The 22438-nt window shown below is 35.2% G+C and overlaps 1 protein-coding gene and 1 non-coding gene across 9 annotated transcripts in view; one reads left to right on the forward strand and one right to left on the reverse strand.

Moving 5' to 3' along the window:
* Nucleotides 1-22438, reverse strand: part of LOC124233091 (S phase cyclin A-associated protein in the endoplasmic reticulum) — a 486817-nt gene that overhangs the window by 270087 nt on the left and 194292 nt on the right. For all 8 annotated transcript variants that reach the window (XR_006886969.1, XM_046650197.1, XM_046650193.1 and 5 more), the window contains one exon: nucleotides 10044-10180. Coding sequence is in view for 7 of the 8 variants with exons in the window: in XM_046650197.1 (XP_046506153.1) it covers nucleotides 10044-10180 (137 nt within the window). In the remaining variant the exon portion in view is untranslated. The remainder of the gene's footprint in view (nucleotides 1-10043; nucleotides 10181-22438) is intronic.
* On the forward strand, nucleotides 22076-22181 carry LOC124233141 (U6 spliceosomal RNA). Its single transcript, XR_006886983.1, has one exon. It is a non-coding gene; the product is annotated as a U6 spliceosomal RNA (small nuclear RNA).

Raw genomic sequence — 22438 nt, forward strand, 5'->3', positions numbered from 1 at the left:
CAATAATGGCTAGCTCTAAGATTCCATGATTCTAAACTCCTAGAAACAATAGGCATCAAATGTTAGGTATATTAGCAGCAGTTGAAAGTTTGTTAAGATGTAGATCCCATCCCCGAAGACCAAGTGAATCGGAATTAACAGGTTGAAGCCAAGGAATCTACCTTTTTAAAAAAGATCTCGAGTGATTCTGATGCAAAGGGTCTGAGGACTACAGTTTGAAAAATCACTGTCCTGTTTCATGATTTGATTCATACTAACAAAGTAACATTAACATTTATCATTTATTGCATTTTTTCTTATGTAGGAGGCCAGTAATTTTTAGAGTGTGCTCTGATCCATTGGGTCTCAGAGAGTCTTTCAGAGACAGAGGAAGTCATAACTTTGTCACTCTCATTCTCTTACAGGTACACAATGCCTGAGGCTACCCGGCGTGTGATATTACAACACAGAAGCAGATGTGAGAATCCAGTTCTCTTTATTAAGCCAGACGTTAAGGAAATTTGCAAAAATGTAAAATAATGTGACTCTTACTACTAAACTTTTTTGTTTTGGAAAATAGTCATTTTCATAAAAAATATGTTATTCATTAGGCCAATCACAAGTAAGGTAATAGAAACGGTAATCAAAAACCTCCCCAAAAATAAGAGTCCAGGACCAGACGGCTTCTCTGGAGAATTCTACCAAACATTCAAAGAGGACTTAATACCTATTCTTCTCAAACTGTTCCAGAAAATTGAGAAAGATGGAGTACTCCCTAACACATTCTATGAAGCCAACATCACTCTGATCCCCAAACCTGACAAGGACAACACAAAGAAGGAGAACTACAGGCTGATATCACTGATGAACATAGATGCAAAAATCCTCAACAAAATTTTGGCAAACCGAATACAGCAATACATCAAAAAGATTATACACCATGATCAAGTGGGATTTATACCAGGGACGCAGGGATGGTTCAACATCCGCAAGTCAATCAACGTGATACACTACATCAACAAAATGAAAAACAAAAACCACATGATCATCTCAATAGATGCAGAGAAAGCATTCGACAAGATCCAACACCCATTTATGATAAAAACCCTCAATAAAATGGGTATAGAAGGAAAGTACCTCAACATAATAAAGGCCATATATGACAGACCCACAGCCAACTTCATACTCAATGGACAAAAACTGAAAGCCATCCCTCTGAGGACAGGAACAAGACAAGGGTGCCCACTTTCAACACTCCTATTCAACATAGTACTGGAGGTGTTGGCCAGAGCAATTCGGCAGGAAAAAGAAATAAAAGGAATCCAAATAGGTAATGAAGAAGTAAAACTCTTGCTGTTTGCAGACGACATGATCTTATATATAGCAAACCCCAAAGAATCCATAGAAAAACTATTAGAAATAATCAACAACTACAGCAAAGTAGCAGGGTATAAAATCAACATACATAAATCAGTAGCATTTCTATACACTAACAATGAATTAACAGAAAAAGAACTCAAGAACTCAATCCCATTCACAATCGCAACGAAAAGAATAAAATACCTTGGGATAAACTTAACCAAGGAAGTGAAGGATCTATACAATGAAAACTACAAGACTTTCTTCAAAGAAATTGACGACGACATAAAGAGATGGAAAGACATTCCATGCACATGGATTGGAAGAATAAACATAGTTAAAATGTCCATACTACCTAAAGCAATCTACAGATTCAATGCTATCCCAATCAGAATCCCAAGAACATTCTTCACAGAAATTGAACAAAGAATCCTAAAATTCATATGGGGCAACAAAAGACCGCGAATTGCTAAAGCAATCCTGAGCAAGAAAAACAAAGCCGGCAGAATCACAATCCCCGATTTCAAAACATACTACAAAGCTACAGTGATCAAAACAGCATGGTACTGGTACAAAAACAGGTCCACAGATCAATGGAACAGAATTGAAAGCCCAGAGATAAAACCACACATCTATGGACAGCTAATCTTCAACAAAGGAGCAGAGGGCCTACAATGGAGAAAAGAAAGTCTCTTCAAAAAATGGTGCTGGGAAAACTGGACAGCCACATGCAAAAGATTGAAAATTGACCATTCTTTTTCACCACACACCAAAATAAACTCAAAATGGATCAAAGACCTAAAGATTAGGCCTGAAACAATAAGTCTTCTGGAAGAGAATATATGCAGTACACTCTTTGACATCAGTTTCAAAAGAATCTTTTCGGACACTATAACTCCTCAGTTGAGGGAAACAATAGAAAGAATAAACAAATAGGACTTCATCAGACCAAAGAGTTTCTTTAAGGCAAGGGAAAACAGGATTGAAACAAAAAAACAGCTCACTAATTGGGAAAAAATATTTACAAGCCACTTATCTGACAAAGGGTTAATCTCCATAATATACAAAGAACTCACACAGCTTAACAACAAAAAAACAAACAACCCGATCAAAAAATGGGCAGAGGACATGAACAGACATTTCTCAAAAGAAGATATGAATATGGCCAATAGACACATGAAAAGATGTTCATCATCGCTAATCATCAGGGAAATGCAAATCAAAACTACACTAAGACATCACCTTACACCCGTTAGATTGGCAAAAACATCCAAAACCAAGAGCAACAAATGTTGGAGAGGTTGTGGAGAAAAAGGAACCCTTATACACTGTTGGTGGGAATGCAAACTGGTACAGCCACTATGGAAAACAGTATGGAGATTTCTCAAAAAGTTAAAAATAGAAATACCCTATGACCCAGCCATCCCATTACTGGGTATCTATCCTAAGAACCTGAAATCAGAAATCCCAAGAGTCCCTTGCACCCCTATGTTCATCGCAGCATTATTTACAATAGCCAAGACGTGGAACCAACCTACATGCCCAGAAACTGATGATTGGATAAAGAAGATATGGTATATATACACAATGGAATACTACTCAGCCATAAAAAAAGACAAAAGTGGCCCATTCACAGCAACGTGGATGGACCTCGAGGGTATTATGTTAAGCGAAATAAGCCAGTCAGAGAAAGACGAACTCTATATGACTCCACTCATAGGTGGAAGTTAGTATATTGACAAGGAGATCTGATCGGTGGTTACCAGGGAAAAGGGGGGGTGGGGGGAGGGCACAAAGGGGGAAGTGGTGTACCCACAACATGACTAACAAAAATGTACAACTGAAATCTCACAAGGTTGTAATCTATCATAACATTAATAAAAAAAAATATGTTATTCATGTGAACAATAAAAGTTTTATTGCTATTTTAAAATTATTAATTAAATATTTTAAGATTTTCTCAGTTTTAATTTCTAATATGATAAATATTGCTAAGTATAACTCAGATAAACAAAAGCTCTTTAGAGTCCTCAATAATTTTTACAAATGCAAAATCCAAAAAGTCTGAGAACTGCTTTATCTGCTTTTAGGAGAATGATATGAGTCAAATTATACGTATTATCAGAGCCTGTCATTTCCTGCCCAAGAAAGTTTCAAAGGTTCCATACAAGCCCCAGAACAAAACCTTAACTGCTTACATGTACTTGAGGACATTCCTGCTTTAAAAGTTTTATAATTGCTTTGTTCTGCTTTATTATTATTTTTTTTACAAAAGCAACACAGCTCCATTAAAGAAAATACACAAATTTATAAAAATAGAAACTTTTTTCTAATTCCTATTGTCAACACACACACACAAAACTATACTTTTGTGTTTTCTTTTAGTTTTTTTCTCTTTATACATTACGAATTTTTAAAGACAACTTTATATTACAATTTATGATTTATTCATTTTCAGATTATATATCATAAGCACATGCCCATGTTACATATTCTTCTAAAAACATGTGTACCATACTTACTTGATCATCTCCTTATTATTGGTTATCTAAACTGTTATCCAAGTTTTTGCTCTTATGAATACCAACACAACGAACACTCACAGACTCTTTTAATCTTGCTCATAATGAGTATTCCCTCTCTTAGAACAGTATCTGGTAATAATAAGAACTTAATATAACATGTGCCACATTTTCTTTGTATATATTTATTTTTATTATCATCATTATTATTATAAGTAGTCTTCCATGACTACACCCCAGTTATAACTAAGTTTATTTTCCCTAGAAGTCACCTAATAGTTATTTATACCTTTGTTCTGCTACTTTGGACACTCTATAAGGGTTATTTATATACACAATTCACCTCTATTAATACATTGTAAATAATACAATGTAATACCTTGTAAACGTCACAAGGGGAGAAATTATGTTTTATTCGCTTTTGTATGTTGATAATACAAATATTCAAATATATGTCGAATGCATTCCTTAAGACCACAAAGTAAATAAGAAAAACATAGAAAGGATGCATAAATGAGTGTTAAAAACAGATTTCAAAATTAGATTTAACATTAGGTTTCACCTTCAAGTTCTAAATCAGAATCCTGTAATAGCTATTAGCCCTTAAGTCTTTCCCCTGCCTCTCTTCTGCTCAACTTAGGTCTCAATCTCCAAGGTTAGGCGCACTGGTCAATTCTGAACCAAGGATTAACCCTATTCAACACAAATTCAAGACAGACTGTGTGTACATCTAAATGTATGTCTATATAGATCTATCTCTATATATATACACACACGAGGTAGCTATTCACTTTCATTTCTCATATATTCATTTATATGTACCCATATAATTATCTTTAGATACAGATACACACTCACACATTCCTCATAGTCCCCTCTCTCTCCATGCCCCATTTCAGTATATCTTCCTGACAGTCAAGTATTCTCAGAAATACGGATTCTACTAGCTTAGTGATTACCACTGGACATTGAAGGTGATATCCAAGCAGCCAATCAAATGTTGTTTTAACCAGCAGCTCTCTCACTTCTCCCGTTCCTACTTCTACTCAAACTCCAGTTCAATGACAATCTATTCCAAAAGTCTAGTTTCTTGCTTAATCTCTTCATTCTCTGTCCTAAAACTCAGTCTAGTAATTAGCTTTACTGCCATTCTTGCTTTTCTTAGTCCTCTCTCCCAACCTGTGGATCCTTTCCACCTAAATTCCAGAAGCAATCAAAGTGTGTATTGTCTGACAGTTCTTAGATATTAAGGGTTATTTTCAGTCTTTCTTCTGTTGCTTTCAGTTTTAGAAATTTCTTTTGAGATATCCTCTAGCTGAGAGATTCTTTCTTGAGCCATATCCAGCCCAAGCTACTAATAAGCTACTATGACAGCGTTTTTAAACTGTAGTGGGTTTTTTTGAGTCTCTCTTAGAACTTCCATCTCGCTGCTTGCATTGCCCATCTCTTCTTGCATGCTGTCTACTTTATCCATTAGAGCCCTCAGCATATTTATCACACTTGTTTTAAATTCCCGGTGTAATAATTCCAACACTGCTGCCATATCTGAGTCTGGTTCTGATGCTTGCTCTGTCTCAGCAAACTGTGTTTTGCCCTTTAGTATTCCTTGTAATTTTTTCTTGGTAGCCAGACATAATATACTGGGTATATAGAACTGTTATAAATAGGCCTTTGGTAATATGGTGGTAAGGTATGGGGGGAGAGGAAGAATTCTATCATCCTATGATTATGTCTCAGTCTTTTATTGTACCTATGCCTCTTAACTGTGAACTTCATAAGTGCTTCTAAATCTCCTTCCTTCCTTAAGGTGGGACAGGATGATCAGAGGGGGCTGAAATAGGATATTTCCCTTCTCCTTTCTCCCTCCACATGGAAGCCTAAAGGGAAGGCATTTCTCTTCCCTCAGGTCAGTTTAGCTCTGATAAAACACCAACAGGTTAGACTTTGGTTAAATAGTTTCTCCTGAGGGAGACATTTTCAAGAAGAATAGAATACTCTGGCATATTTCAAAATGGCTCCTACTCTCCCTGCTGAGAATAGAAGCATGATAAGATTTTTCTGTGATATTCACGGTGATAACCTGGTCAAGCTCCTGAAGGTAGAACTCACAAAAGTTTGTGGAAACCTGGAGTTTTGACTCTCACACTTGTCCACATTGAGCCTCTAGAGATTCATCAATTACAATTCAGGTTTTCCTGCCCTAGTACTGGCTTGCCCAGAGGATTCTTCTTTTTTCTTTCCTTCTTTCATTTTTCTTTTTGTGGTGAGGAAGATTGGCCCTGAAGCTAACATCCATTGTCAGTCTTCCTCTTTTTGCTTGAAGAAGATTGTCCCTGAGCTAACATTTGTGCCAATCTTCCTCTATTTTCTATGTGGGACACCGCCACAGCATGGCTTGATGAGTAGTGTGTAGGTCTGCACCCGGGATCCAAACCAGGGAGCCCTGGGCCACCGAAGCAAAGCACGTGAACTTAACCACTACACCACTGGACCAGCCATCCACAGAGGCTTTTGCTTTTGGGTTTTTCACCTGGTAAGCTGTGATTCTCTGTAATTCTCTCTCTCTCCAGTTTTTGGGGCAGCAGTATGCCCTGCTACCTCACTTCTCTTACAGAGCTAAGAAGAGATGATGATTTTTCAGTTTGTTCAAATTTTTACTTGTTGTTAGGATGGAGTGAGTGGTGACTTCCAAGCTTTCTTATGTTCAGGGTAAGAAGTATAATGGAATAATGTATGCCACTTTATGTTAATAAATGCAATAACTTTGACGAAATGGGAAAACTACTTGAAAGACACATATTACCAAAACCAAAGGAGAAACATTAAATATGACTTCACTGGTGAATTATATCTAACATTTAAACTAGAAATAATCGCAATCCTATAGAAACTCCTTCAGAAAATAGAGAAAAGAATAGTTCTCAACTCGTTTATTGAGGCCAACATTTTCTTGGCCAAACCTGACAAAGAGATTGGAAGGTAACTACAGATCAATATATATCACGAGCATAAATGTAACAATATTTTATAAAAAGTTAGCAAACCAAATCCAACAATCCATAGAAAAGATAATACATAATGAGGAAATGAGGTTTATTCCAGGAATACAAGTTTGATTTAACATTCAAGTGCCAATATAGAGCTGTACACTTTATATGGGTGAATTACATCTCAATAAAGCTGCTTATTAAAACCAATCAACATAATGCACTCTACTGATAAAATTAAAAAGTACATTTCAATTTTTAAAAAAAATTTTTTAAGAGATGCAGAAGAGGCATTTGAGAACATGGAATATCGATCTATAAAAAAACACACAGGAAACCAAGAACAGGAGGAAGCTTCCTCAACCTGATAAAGGTCACCTACAAAAAACTACAGCTACCATCATACTTAATGGTGAAAAACAATGCTTTTCCTCTAAAATCAGCATCAAAGCTTCTATTCCAAATTTTGCTGAAGGTGTAACGCAGTGCAATGAACAAGAAAAAGAAACAGTTTCATGTAAACATGTTTGTTTACATAAAGAAATCTTATAAGCTTATAAAACTATTAGAGCTCATATATCATCTTAGCAAGGTCTCAGTGTAGCAGGTTAAGATGCAAAAATCAATTGCTCCCACAAAGCTGGAGGGATTACAATCCCTGACTTCAAAAGAGACTACAAAGCTATAGTAATCAAAACAGCATGATACTGGTACAAAAACAGACACACAGATCAATGGAACAGAACTGAAAGCCCAGAAATAAAACTACACATCTATGGACAGCTAATCTTTGACAAAGGAACCAAGAACATACAGTGGGCAATGGAAAGGCTCTTCAATAATTGATGTTGGGAAAACTGGACAGCCACATGCAAAAGAAGGAAAGTAGACCATTATCTGACAATGGGTTAATATCCAAAATATATAAAGAATTCACACATCTCAAGAATGAAAAACAAACAACCCGATTAAAAAACGGACAGAGGATATGAACAGACATTTTTCCAAAGAAGATATACAGATGGCCAAGAAGCACATGAAAAGATGTTCAGCACCACTGATTACTAGGAAAATGCAAGTCAAAACTACAATGAGATACCACCTTACACCTGTCAGAATGGCTATAATTAACAAAACAGAAAAAATATAAATGTTGGAGAGGATGTGGAGAAAAGGGAACTCTCATACACTGCTGGTGGGAACTGCAAAGTGGTGCAGCTGCTATGGAAAACAGTACAGAGATTTCTCAAAAAACTAAAAATAGAAGTACCATACAATCCAGCTATCCCACTACTGGGAATTTATCCAAAGAACATGAAATCAACAATTCAAAGAGACTTATGCACCCATTTCTTCATCACAGCATTATTCACAATAGCCAAGACATGTAAGCAACCCAAGTGCCCATTGACTGATGACTGGATAAAGAAGATGTGGTATATATCTACAATGCAATACTACTCAGCCATAAAAAAAGACAAAATTGTGCCATTTGCAACATGGATGGATCTTAAGGATATTATGTGAAGCCCCACTGAAAAGGTGCCATTTGAGTAAAGACCTGAAGGAGGTAAGGCAGCCAGCTATATGTGGGGAGAGTCATCTGTGAAGTGAAAACCTGAAGTATAAAAGCCCTGAGGTTTTGAGAAGAGAAGTGACGATCTGACATATTTTAACAGGCTCACTTTGCTTTAGTGTTTAGACTATACTGCAAGGAGGCAAGGGAATAAACAAGGAGACTAGTCAGAGGGCAACCACAATAATCCAGGTGAGCAATGATGGAGGCATGGTCCAGGGGGTAACCAATGAAGTTAGAGAGAGGTAGTCAAATTCTGAATATAATTCAAAGCAAAGCTAACATTATTTGAAGATGGAGTGGATGTGAGGTGTAGGAGAAGGAGAAAGATCAAGGATGATGTCAAGGGTTTTGGCATACACAACCAGAATAGAGTATCTGTTTTCTGAGACAGAGAAGACTATGCGACAAGGAGAGCTTTTGGTTGGGGGGGGGGGGGGGGGGGGGGTGGTGCAGAGGAGAGAGCAGGAGCTTCTTTTGGACATACTAAGTTTGAGTAAAACTGAAGATATAAAATTGGTAGTCATTGGCAAGTAGAGAATATTTAAAGCCACAGGACTGAGTGAGCTCACCAAAGGAACGTGTACATTGAGAAAAAAAGAGGTCCAAAGAATAGGCTTTATAGCATTTCAGTGTCCGGAGGTCAGCAAGTTCTTAGCATAAACTAGAAATGAAGGTCAGTAATACTGTGAAGTATACAGTGAAACTATTTTTAGAAACTTGGAGAGAGCCCAAAAAATACAATCAAAAAAGCCTTTTCTATTCTTTGCTTGAATGAGTACTCTGTAGTTTTCACTGACTGTATAAGATGAAATGGACACTTTCTTTGATTACAGTCTGAAATTGGAAACTATAGATAGATAACCACTATTCATCATTATTCTAGAACTATATTTCTATGATCCCATGGATTAAGTTTCTCTATCTTTTGAGACATTTGGGAATAAAGGTATAACAACATATTCAGGCTATCCTTCTTCAAACAGCAAAGAATTATCTACTAAGGAGGAACTGCATTTGTGTCCTCGAACAAGAATCATCAGTCATCAGATGATGCTCAAAGCTTGTGAGGTAATGATGTACTACACAGCTGTCTGATCCTCAGATGTCATTTGAAGGCTGATGATAAACTACAGGTCTGACAACTCACTTTCCATTTCAAGATATTTCTTGAACTTTTCCTTGTGACAGGCAACCAAATTGATTAAACCTAGTCATGGGATTTGACACTACAGCCAGCAGACTTCTATTTGTTGATTGCTATTGATTTTCTTTGATATTTCATTTAAAAATCAATAGTTGGAAAGAAAAATAGGCTTGGTTTACACATACTCAAACATACTACTGCATGCTGGAGGAGGCACAAGTTTGGCAGGGCACTGGCATCCAATTATAAGGAGAGCTCTTAACAGGTGAAAGCAAGGGCTTCAGATCGATATGCAGTTTTCTTTCTCAATCAAAGAAAGTGGCTATAAATTAGGCTCATCAGTGTTATTTCACAGCTTTCTTGAAGCAAACAACTTTAAACTTTTTTAGGGGCAGGGGGTCTTCCTTGGATTTACATTAAAAAGGATACATCACTAAGAGTTTTTCTTTTGTTTTTAACGATATTTATGGTACCTGGAGTTCATCCTGGCTTTTATCTTTTTGGCTTTTTTTTTATTTTTTTGCCGTTCTTCCCCATCTTTCAAAGGCTCTGCTGGAGCTGCACTTTCAACCACAATGTCAATAATATACTTCTTTAATGAAAGGTGCTCCTGTAAGATAAATAAGTAAAATAATAATGATGATGATGATTAAAAATAACATAGCATTGCTGCAGACCACAGTGAGCGTAAAAGACTATATAGATGAAAGTAAAAGTAATCTCTATGAAACACTGGTTTCCACAATCGCTTTGGAAAACATTGAAGAAACTGATTTACTTGAGATTTTCAGTGACTCATCAAACTTTTGCTGCACACCGAATTGTGCTAAACGTTAAGGATACAAGGACTTATCCCTGTCCCTTGCAACCGCACAGCGTAGTAGGAGAGGTAAAATATATTCACAAATCTGGAACACCAAGCAATAAGTGCCAATTAGAGAGTTAAAGTGCTACAAGAGCTCAAAAGGGGAAACAAGTTCACTCAGGTTGAAGAGGAAAGATTTCAAGAAGGAAACACCTGGTCTATTATCCTTTGAAGGATGGAATGAATTTGAGCATATGGATATGGGGTATGTGTGTGCATGTTTGGGCTGCGAGTTGGGAAACGTGGCAGGAGAGAGAAAGGAAAAGGACATCCCAGAAAACACAGGCAGAGATAAAAAGGTGGAATGTGGTTATCAGCCACAGAGATTGGTCTGGCTGGAGCACACAGAGTTTGGCCTCACTTCCCTGCTTATCCATCTTAGATTTTACAGCCCATCACTATAATCACTCCGTTGCATGTACACAACTCCCTTGCCCCTCTCTTGTTCTTTCATACTTTCATGGCAAAATCCCAACCCTAAATCCAACTCTGTCCCTATTCTGTGCCCCTACTTGAGCAGATTAATGTGGTTACAATTGCAAACCATGCTGACTACTGTCACTTTAAATTTATGACATAACACCTCAAATGGTCTCTAGTATCGCCAGGCAATCAAGCAATCTTAGACTATTTTATCCACACTCATCTTCCTAGAAATTATTTTAGACCCTCTCCTCAAATTTCTAACACCCTTAGCCCTGTAGACCACTTCCTGCTCCCTGATACTTTTTTCACTAGGCTTCCAGACATCACATTGTTCTCTTAACTCATCAGCTGCACCTTTTAAGTCTTCTTTGCTGGATCCTTTTTCTCTTCTTGACTGGTAAATGCTGGAGCATCCCAGAGCTATCCTGAGATCTTCCCTCTTCTCTATTCAAGCTCACTCATCAAGTACAGTGACTTGAAATATTATTTACACAAAGGCAATTTCAAAATTTTTATCTCTAGTCGTGACCTCTCCCCTGAACTCCACTCCTATATCAAAGTGTCTCCCGAAAATCTCCACTTAGGTAGAGTATTTCCACCTCAAGCATTTCCAAAATAAGAGTCCACAACAAAACTCTTATGCTTTCCATATACATAAAGTTGCTCTTTCCAGAGCATTTCCCATTTCAGTAAATGGTACCACCATTTCACACAATTGCTCATATCCAATACATCAGCAAATCCTATTAGTTCTACTTTCAAATATACCCTAAAATTCATCCCAAATACAATCACTTCTCCCTACCACCATTCCCTCGTCTAAGGCATCATAAGCTCTCATTTGTATTACAATAGCCTCTTAACTGGTCCCCCAGGTTCGTTCTTTTTTTTTTGAGGAAGATTAGCCCTGAGCTAACTACTGCCAGTCCTCTTTTTTTGCTGAGGAAGCCTGACCTTGAGCTAACATCCGTGCCCATCTTCCTCTACTTTATATGTGGGACACCTACCACAGCACGGTGTGCCAAGCAGTGCCATGTCCGCACCCGGGATCGGAACCAGCGAACCCCGGGCTACCAAGAAGCGGAACATGCGAACTTCACCACTGCGCCACCGGGCTGGCCCCCCAGCTTCTAACTTGATCCACAAGTCTTGTCTTTACAAAAGCAGCCAGTGATGTTTTAAAACATAATCACAGCATATCACTCTTGTTATCAGAATCTCGCCTTTTCATTACACTTAGGGTAAAATTCAAAGTCCTGAAAGTGGCCTACTAAGCCCTACATCATTGACCTCTCTGACCTCATCTTATACTACTCTCTACTTTGTTCACTCCACTCCATCCACAGAGGAGAGGATGTCGTTATACCTCACATTCCATCAGAAATGTTACTGCCTCTGGACTCTATATATGTTGTTCCCCTACCCAAGAATATTCTTCTCCTGGGTATTTGCACAGTCTCAGCTAAAATGAACAACCAACTTTAAGTAACATCCTCTATTATTTGCCATCTCCTTATTATATTTATTTTCCTTCATAGGACTCGCCTAACATTAAATATACATTTGCAATTTCCAGCACTAGAATATAAAATTCATGAGGGCAATGACTTTGTCTGTTTTGCTCACTGATGTTTCTGTGTCTGGTCCCGTGCCTGGCATATGGCAGGCATTCAATAAGTGTGTGTTAAATAAATGAATGAGAAGAGGGAAATGTAATAAAAGCTAATAATAGTATTTATGATCAAATGAGTGAAGATGGTCAAAAGGTGTAAACTTCCAGTTATAGGATAAATAGATGCTGGAGATATAATGTACAACATGGTGACTACAGCTAACAATACTGTATTGTATATTTGAAAGTTGCTAAGAAAGTAGATCTTAAAAGTCTTCATCACACAAAAAAAATTGTAACTATGTGTGGTGATGGATGATAACTAAACTTACTGTGGTAATCATTTTGCTATATATACACATATTTTGATATTATATATTGTACACCTGAAACTAATGCAATGTTATATGTTAATTACATCGCAATAAAAAACATGAGGGTTTATTATGTAACATACATTGAACTAAGCACTTTACATATAACCAATCATTTAGTACTTTGAATTATACTTAGAACGTACTTAGAAGGTATGTATTTTTATTATTCCCATTTTAACCATGAGAAAACAGGTACAGAGTTAAATAACTTGCCCAAAGTTAGGTCAAAATCATGACTGAGCGACTTTGTACGTAGCAAAGTGACAGAGCCTAAATTTAAATCCAGGCAGTATGGTTAGGGTGTCTAACTCTAGACTACTACCTTTAGAGATATGGCTGGAAAATCAGTCTGGGCCATAGAAGTTTGCTCATAATGAAACCTTTCAAATCATAAATCTACCAAAAAAAACAAAAGAAAAACTTTACAGTCAAAGAGAGAAAATATTCTCTCAAAAGCAGAAGCAATTATTTTCTTTGATAAACTAGGCCTGTTGTAAAGGAAAAAACCTTTATACCTTGGTACTAATCAAAAGTGACATAAGTCCATATACATATATATATATATATAAATGCAACTTGAAAAAATAATTCAGGTCTCAAATCAAATGAAAGCAACAATATAAATAAATAAGTAAAGATAGTCCTCTTACCAAATTTCCTATGTGAAATCACCATCTTACATTCGATTTAGTAGTTATTATGTGATCAGCAAAGGTCTAGATAAATTGCAAACAGTAGTTCCTATAATACTCACAACCCCATAGAATAGATGGCAATATGTTTACTTTTATAGATACTCAACAAAGGCTCGAAGAGGTTCAGTAGTCACAAAGCTCAAGGTCAAAATCACAACTGGCTGACTTCATAAGAACAGGCTTTTTCATTACTCCACATTCAACCCCCAACACTACTCATGCAGGCTGAGTCTGACATGTAATTTCCATCACTGTTCTAAGTGACATCTTCAATTTTGTGAAAGGTCCAATTATACTATTTTAAGTTGTATATAAACATCATTTACATATCTAACAGAATCCATTAAGAATCTTCATACACAAATGCAGGCAGTACATGGAAAAGTTTGGACTCTATCCAGAACTATCAAGAATCACATCTTTTGAAGACAATAAACATTTACTTACACATTCACACAAGCACACACATGCATCATGCACTCACATTAACGTTAACTTTAAAAAAAAATCAAAACTAAAACCAAATGAGAATACATTTATACTTCTGTTTGACTTAATAGCAATTTTTTCTTAATACAAAATAAACACGTTAATTATAGAAAATATAAATAAAATTAAGAAATAAAAATATACTATAATTCTAATACCTAAAAATAATTATTTGAGTATACTCTTCCAGACATTTTTATTTGCATATATATTTTTATAAAAATGGGATGTACCAGTTTTAATATTTTATAATCTTGCTTGTTTCATTTAATATTGCAAATATATCCCTACCATTAATTAATATTCTACAACATAATCCAGTGGCTGTAAGGTACTCAATTTCATAAATGTACCTACTTTTACTAAATGCTTTATTGTTAGATATTTGGATAATTTTTTATTTTCAATATAATAAACACCAGTGCAACAAACATTCCTGTAGTTAAATTTTAAACATATAAGTCTATTATTCCCTTATGATCAAATCATAGAACTGAAATTCCTGGGTCACAGATTAGATATATTTTTAAGGCTTTTCATAAGTATTCCCAAAGTCAACAACCAAAATGGGAATTAATTTATGTTCCCACAGTGATATGCCAGTACCTAGTGTTTCTGTTTTGTTTGTAAATCTGTCAATTTGTTAGCTGAAAGACTGGTATTAGTATGCTTGACCATTTGTTTGTATTTTGTCTTTGTGGCTTAAAATGTGTTTCTTGTCCAGCTTTCTATAAACACATTTCAAATTTTTATATATTTGCTTCTAGTTGTTTGCATTTTCTTTTTACTTTTCGTGAGAGATTGTCTTTTGGTGATTAAAAAAAAACACATTTTTGGATGTGACATAGGATAATTAAGTGTCAACTTTCCACTAAAACTATGAAGACTTTATACAGGAAGAAGGTTTGAGATGGCTTCTGAAGATAGAAAGCATGTACAAAGGAGATTTTTCAACACTGAGGAGTGTTTGAGAAAATTACAGCATATTGCTATAAGGAAGTATTAGTCATTAAAATGCTTATAACAGAGGATTCTGAGAAGATGAAGGCAGTGATAGCACAGTTTTAGATTTTCTCTGAATCATCATATAAAATAGAAAGAACAATTAGATAGCAAAAGTAAAACCCATAGAAAATATGTACAACAAAACAAGGTGACAAGGTATCTCCAATTAACCCCCAAAAGTGGGTGAAGACAAACTACCAACAGATCAGCAAGGTTTCAGGGTCTTTGAAGGAGAAATCAGAGGGAAACAAGAGAGTGAATAACGAACTTGAGAACTCTAAAAAGGGAATCAGTTTTCCCTCAAGAGTTCAATAGGCCAATTTGAGAACAGTATCTAAAACTGAAAGGCATTTGCCCACTCCAGCACCAGGTGAGTGACAGATGCCTGCATGAAAGAGGTACAAGCAGTCTGGCGAAGGCTAGCTCCTATGAACTCTCGAGACTGAGCCATGGGAAAAACAGCTGGAAAAGGAATTTAACTGAGCAAATCAGGAATAATATAGACAAAGGGGAAAAAATGTCTAGATAAAAGCAGAGCAGAGAAACAGAATTAGGAAATTTCAGAAAGCAAGTCACTATATTTTTCACAAAAACAGTAGAAGAGGGAGTTCCATGAAGTCAGAATAGCCACCTGGAATCATGACTCATTCTAAAAGTCTTATAAAACTAATTCCACGTGAAAATAATCAACATAAAAGTATCAAAATCAAAGGCCAAAACTATTAAAAGGAAAATAAGTAGGATATCAACACTATACACAATGAAAACATACCAAAAAACCATGCACAGAATAGATCAAAATGTAACCTTCTATATCAAAATAAGCCAAAATGAATAAAGATTGCTCGTCAAGCCACGCTGTGGCAGCATCCCATATACAAAATGGAGGAGGATTGGCAGAGATGTTAGCTCAGCAACAATCTTCCTCAAGCAAAAAAGAGGAAGATCGGCAACAGATGGTAGCTCAGGGTCAATATTCCTTACCAAAAAAAAGAAAAAAAAGGATTTGGGAGTAGTGGATAGAACGCCAATAAGGCAGAATTCACCATGAGTTTACTGTCGTTAGGGCTAAGTGATGAGTACAGGGAGATTTGTCATACTATCTGTTTACCATTATGTATGTTTGAAATTCTCCATAATAACCAGTTTAGAAAATAGTCATCTTGTAAGGAAAAATAATTTGTACATGTGAATTTTAAAATTCCATGTTTGGCTTGCCAAAAGAAGTAAATGAAATCACAATATTCGTATCTCTCAAGGATCTAGCAGCTGAACTTAAAATGAAATTAACACGTTTATGCACTATTTGAGTGCTGAAAGTGTGTACTGCAAGTTTGAAATCTATTTTAAGGACAGAAGGAGACAATCTCCTGCAAAAAAGTAGAAATAATAAGGAGGTGCTTTACTGAAAGAAGTAGTGATATATTTTTATTGATCCAATCATCTTCCTTACCTGGTCTTCTTATGTTGGAGACTATGAGACACGGCAAAAGTTAATTGGCAATTACAGAATGATGAGTAACATAAGCCCCCTAAGAAACAGTGTTGACCAAAAAGAGCCAAGCTCTACTTTATGGAGCCAGTTAGAGATAAAGGTTCTAATACTCTTTACCTAATTCCAGAGCCCAATCTGTCATGATAGGAAGTACATCAGCAGGATCCATCCACTAGCTGGTAGGTTCCAAAATTAATCTTGCTGCTCAAGGTCCAGCATCCAGGATACTTGAGCAATCCTTGGGCACCTGTGTACACAGGCAGGCAGTACTCCCTCTCTCCCTAATCTATCCTCAGCAGTAGTCCATTCCATAAAATTTGGTTCCTTAATTGTTTTTCCTCCCTACTCATTGTTCTAGATGCCTGCTATGATCTGAGCCCTGCTCTGAACTCTAGAACCTAATCTTTGGGCTCTAATCCTTGGTTTCATCCTTTCTTAAAACCCCAAGGAACTAGCTAGGATCAGAAAAATACAGTGATCTCGTCTCTTTTACTTGTAACATTGCTTGCTTCAAGATATCTATAGCTCTAACCATCCCCAAATGGTGCTTTTCAGATATTGGTATCTCTGTCTCTGTTCTATATGAACAACCAACTAGTGTCACAGCCCAATCTACTTAATATTTAATGAAATGCTCAGTAAAAAAACCCCAAAACTTTAAATAATTTTACTTTTGAAAAGTTATCATAAGGAAATAGAGAGGTACAAAAATATTTCTCTATATTCACTGCAGTGAGATTTACAACAAAATATCAGCAGTAGAAAATTGATTATATAAATTATGGCATTAAGATTAGATACTATACATATTTGATTAATTTTAAACAATAGTAATGATATTAAAAACATTCATCACATAATGGTAAATAATTCAGGATTCAAATCTATGCAATGCAGTTTATATGTTAATAAGTGTAAGATTTACATATTGATATATAAAGAGCAGAAAATAATTAGATCAAAATGTTAACAGTAGGTATTACTTTACTTTTTCTCAAATTTTCTACAATTAATATGTATTATTTTAATTATTGTAAAATTAATGCTAATGAGGAAATGCAAGGAAAAGCAAGCTCTTTAAAGATAAGAGGCTTGGTCTATATAAGGTTATAGTTGCAGGTTTATTTGTGCTGTAGGAGAATGAATATAACTGTGTAAAAACTCACTTATCTGTCTACTCACAATTCTAACTATTATGCCACAGACACAAGGAAAAGCAAAATATACTCTTTGAGACACAGTATCTATGATCTACTTAGTCATTTTCAAAATAACAATCAGTCAGGACCAAAAATCATCCCAAAGGCCCCTGGAACTCCTTTCTTCCCAATATAATTGATAAAACACAACTCCTACCCTCACAGAATACTGCTCAACGCAACTCCTACTTTCCTACTAACAAGTCAGAAATGAGTCTTAATTGGCCATTCTGACTATTTCATACTGTTAATTCTAAAAAAGCATTGATAGGAGACACTGTTTTTCCTTTAGGCATAGAAAAGCAGATGGATGCAGTCAAAACAGCACTGAACTTTGAGTCAAGATATTTATACCAGGATAAATTCCTCAACTCATGACTGAGTGACTTCTCTGTGTCTCAGTTTCCTTACTAAGAAAATAAAGGGATTAGACAATAAATTCTGAAGTCGTCCCTTTTCTAACATTCTAAATACCAACATAACAAGTCTAAAAGCTAGCTAATGATGGCTAATTCCATATACACGCACAAATTAAGTCTCGTCTTTAAGTCACAATTGTGATTTAAACAATATCGCTACAATATGAAATACTAATAATCTATATAGGAAACATATTTATACAGACATGATCTCATCAAAGTTTATACCCTTCTTATTTTTTTAATTACTTTTCATGACATACTATCAGACTCCTCCTAAAGGTTCTCATAATTCCATATTTTTTTAAAGAAACAAGAAAAATTTAAGCTATACATAGGTTCATGATCTTTGGGAAAGAATGCAGAAGTTCTAAAAATAGGATAGGCAGAAAAATACAAATGACACAATATAGGATTTTACCAAACTGCTATTTTTAGAGTTCTCTCAAGTGTTACTTCAGAATAAACACATTTCATAAAATGTAGTACATCAAAGGATATAATCCGCTTCCCATTATTTTAAAATATTATAATACAGAACTGAGAATTTTTAAGGATGTTATTCTTCCTAGATCAAAAGGGTTTAAATCGGTCTCCTTTGAAAAAAAGGACCAAAATTTCTTTACAATAATACAAATGTATTTTTACTTGAAAAGCAAAAGTGATTTTTATAGAAATCCAATGTCACACTCAAGAGGCTTATTTCTCTGGAGCCAAAAGTTTACTTTAAAGAGCAGGGTAGATGCCAAGTTACTAATTTAAATAAACGAGCAATTAAAGCAAGGGTTTTCACATTTTGTTTGGAAAAACATTTTTCTCTCAACCTCATCCTGTACTTTCTCAATTTCGGAATCTGAAATTCAATGATATTGGTCTATTCCAGAATAAATAATGTTCTTCCTTAAATTCCAATCTTTTAAACCTGTCTGGCACAATGACAAATAAGATAAATAGGAGGCATTTTACATTTCCTCACTGCCTTCTACAAAAACTGGGGAAAGGTGGAGGCCTTGAGGCTTGGAACTTGTTTCTCTTGTTTCTCTGGATGATGACAAGGGTAAGAAAAGTGAGGAGTGAGGAGAAAGTGGGAGAGTGGAGAGATGAAGGTATCCAGGAAGAGAAGAAGAAGGAAAATTAAGAGAAAAAGAGGCAGAAGCAGATGAAAGAAGGGAAGAAATAAAGGAATACTCATCTAAAAACAACACAGTATTTTTAGACAGCACTTACCATATATTTTGAATACCACCCTCACAGACATAGCATATTCAAAATAATAAATTACAGTTTAGCTCATTAACAATTTATTAACATTTAATTAATTCATTACTCACTATGTGCCAAGGGTTTCTGCTAGCTGCTTACGTTAAAGAGGTACAATTCTCTGGATGTCACAGTTTTACTCAGAATAAGACCAAAGAATCTGTAGTAAACTATTACTCTGATAGGTATCACTCCTCTATAAAACTACTACAGTAGATTATCCTCTAGAAAGAGTTCAGAGGAAAGCTGATTTGTAATTACTGATATGTTGGATGGCATTAGCCATATCAAATAAAGTATCTACAGATATTATCCAAATACTATTCAAAAATAAAAGCACCACATACAAAAATTAGTTAATTTATATTTAAAAGAGTATGTTTAGAGATTTGTGAAACTGTGAAATTTATCACAGAGACAGCATAAAAAGAAGAGACTGGCTCACGTGACATTATCTGTATTTTGCTGGCACCTGGACTGATGCAGAATACACAAGCATGTGCTGAAAAAATGCTTAAAAAAATAAAATAAAAAGTTTGAGAATTCCATTATATTTAAATAAAATTTAAAATTCTGTCAAACAGTCAATTTGAGAAAATCTGAAATGTAACATCTTTTATCAAAACAATGCCCTCTGTGACAGTATCAGTTTGAAAAACATATATGACAACGACAACTTTTAAAGCTTAATAGGCTATTTTAATTATATAAAAGATTCAACTCTGGCAGGATATCTTTCTGCAGGTATAGAATTCACTTGTTTTTATCTATTACAAACCATGTATTATTTTGTTTGAAGTGACAGATGAGAAAAACGAACCTAACAAAATACTGTGAAACAGACACCATGCAAAAGACAAAAGGCCATCTTCTGATAAGGATGATAGTCCACCATCTGTCCCCTTGCCATTCAGTGACAATTACAAATACTCCATCACTTTCCTGGTAGGTGGAGATGATAAATGAGATAAAGACTTCTGTTGCAGATTCTGATGTTCCTTTCTGATCTAATCTGAGCTTAACAGATGACTCCAAAGAAGGCCCAGAATTCAACAAGCTTTTAATTTATCATGCTGTGAAGATGGAGAAAGGTCTGAGCTCAACACTGCAACATGGAATGGTTCAGTTGTATTGAACCAAGCCTTGTCATGAAAGGTGTTTTCTCAGAATTCTCAGATTTCAAATACAGCAAGTTAGATTACTATCAGCTTTCATCCTTAGAAATCATTTCAATATTATCCCAGTGACAATATCACCATAGATCACAAATAACATCACAGTTTCAATACAAGATCAAAGGGATAATAATGCTCTGAAACAGAAACAGAACTCCTTAGTTGTGAGAGGCTTTCATGGCCCTGGGTGACAAGGGCTTGAGGGAATCAGCAGATTCACATCCTACTCAATGGCACCAAAATAAACATTCCTTTTAAGTCTATTAACTTCTTTTAAATGTTTAAGAAAAGGATACATGCCAAAATACAAATACATAGGTTAAAATAAAAGGATAGAAAAGGATATACTACTCTAACACTAGATAAAAGAAAGGTGGAGTAGCTATACTAATAATATACAAGGTAGCAAAGAAAATTACCTGGACTAAAGAAGGTCATTCCATAACAATAAAGGGGTCAAGTAATCAAGAGGACATAATAATCATTAGCATTTATGCATCTAAGAACACAGCTTTAAACTACATGAAACAAAAACTGATTGAACTGCCAAGAGAAACTTACACATTCACAATTAAAATCAAAGATTTTTATATCTCTCTCTCAAAAATTGATAGAAAAACGTTGGCAGAAAATCAGCAAGGATATAGTAGATGAGGAAACTTTTTGAGGTGACAGATATGTTCACTATCTTTATCATGGGTATGGTTTCATGGATGTATGGATATGCTAAAACTTATTAAATTGTAAACTTAGAAATAAGTACAGCTTAATATATGACAGTTATACCTCAAAGCTCTTTAAAAAGAGCAACAAATTTCCAATTTGTATGAATTTAGGCACTACAATATTGCTTGGAAAAAAGTTAAGTACAAAAAGATTACATATTACTTTTTTATAGAGCAGAAAACAACTAAAATAAAAGTCTACTTTTTAGGAATAGATCTAGATGCAAAAATAAAACTATAAAGGGAACAGGAGAAAAAGGAGGGAAAAGGGAGGAGAAGAACATAAAGGACACATCAAGCAACACTAACCAAACCCAGGTTTGTAATATTAATACCATACAAAAATAATCTTGAAGGAGAGGGATGTTTCATATTCTTAAAAAGTAAAATTTATCAGTAAGATAAAAAATATGGCCATGATGATAAAACTTTGTGATATATACACAACAAAATTTGATTTTAAACATAGAAAAAGACATGAGTAAATAATAATAGCATATTGGCAGTCTTTCCATTCTTGAGAAAAGGATATTAATGAGCACAAAAAATAGGTAAAAAAAAAAACCTAAGAATATTTGTGTAACAATGAACACATCTGATCTAATATATATTATATGTACCCAAAGAGAGAAAATATATTCTTGTTAAAATTTTATAAAGTATTGAGCTATAAAGAAAACCAATAAACTCCCCAAAGTAGAACCTATATAGCCATAATCTCCAACCATAATGCAATAAAAGTTGAAATTAAAAACAAAGAATAGTGCTCATTTTGGCAGCACATATTTTAAAACTGAAGTAATGCACAGAAGATTAGTCTGGTCCCTATGCGAGATGGAAATCAAATCCATGAATCACTTCACACTTTTAAAAACACACATGCATTCATATTCATAAAACAAAACAAAAAGCACTGCCATCTATAACCTTGGAAATATTTTTTTGCTTTTCTTTTCTTTTCTCTTTTTTTTGGTGAGGAAGATTGGCCCTGAGCTAACATCTGTTGCCAATCTTCCTCTGTTTTTTTTCTCCCCAAAGCCCCAGTACATAGTTGTATATCCTAGTTGTAAGTCCTTCTAGTTCTTCTATGTGGGATGCTGCCACAGCATGGCTTTATGAGCAGTGT

The sequence above is a fragment of the Equus quagga genome, unplaced genomic scaffold (genome assembly GCF_021613505.1).
Source record: "Equus quagga isolate Etosha38 unplaced genomic scaffold, UCLA_HA_Equagga_1.0 153_RagTag, whole genome shotgun sequence".
NCBI classification, from domain to species: domain Eukaryota; kingdom Metazoa; phylum Chordata; class Mammalia; order Perissodactyla; family Equidae; genus Equus; species Equus quagga.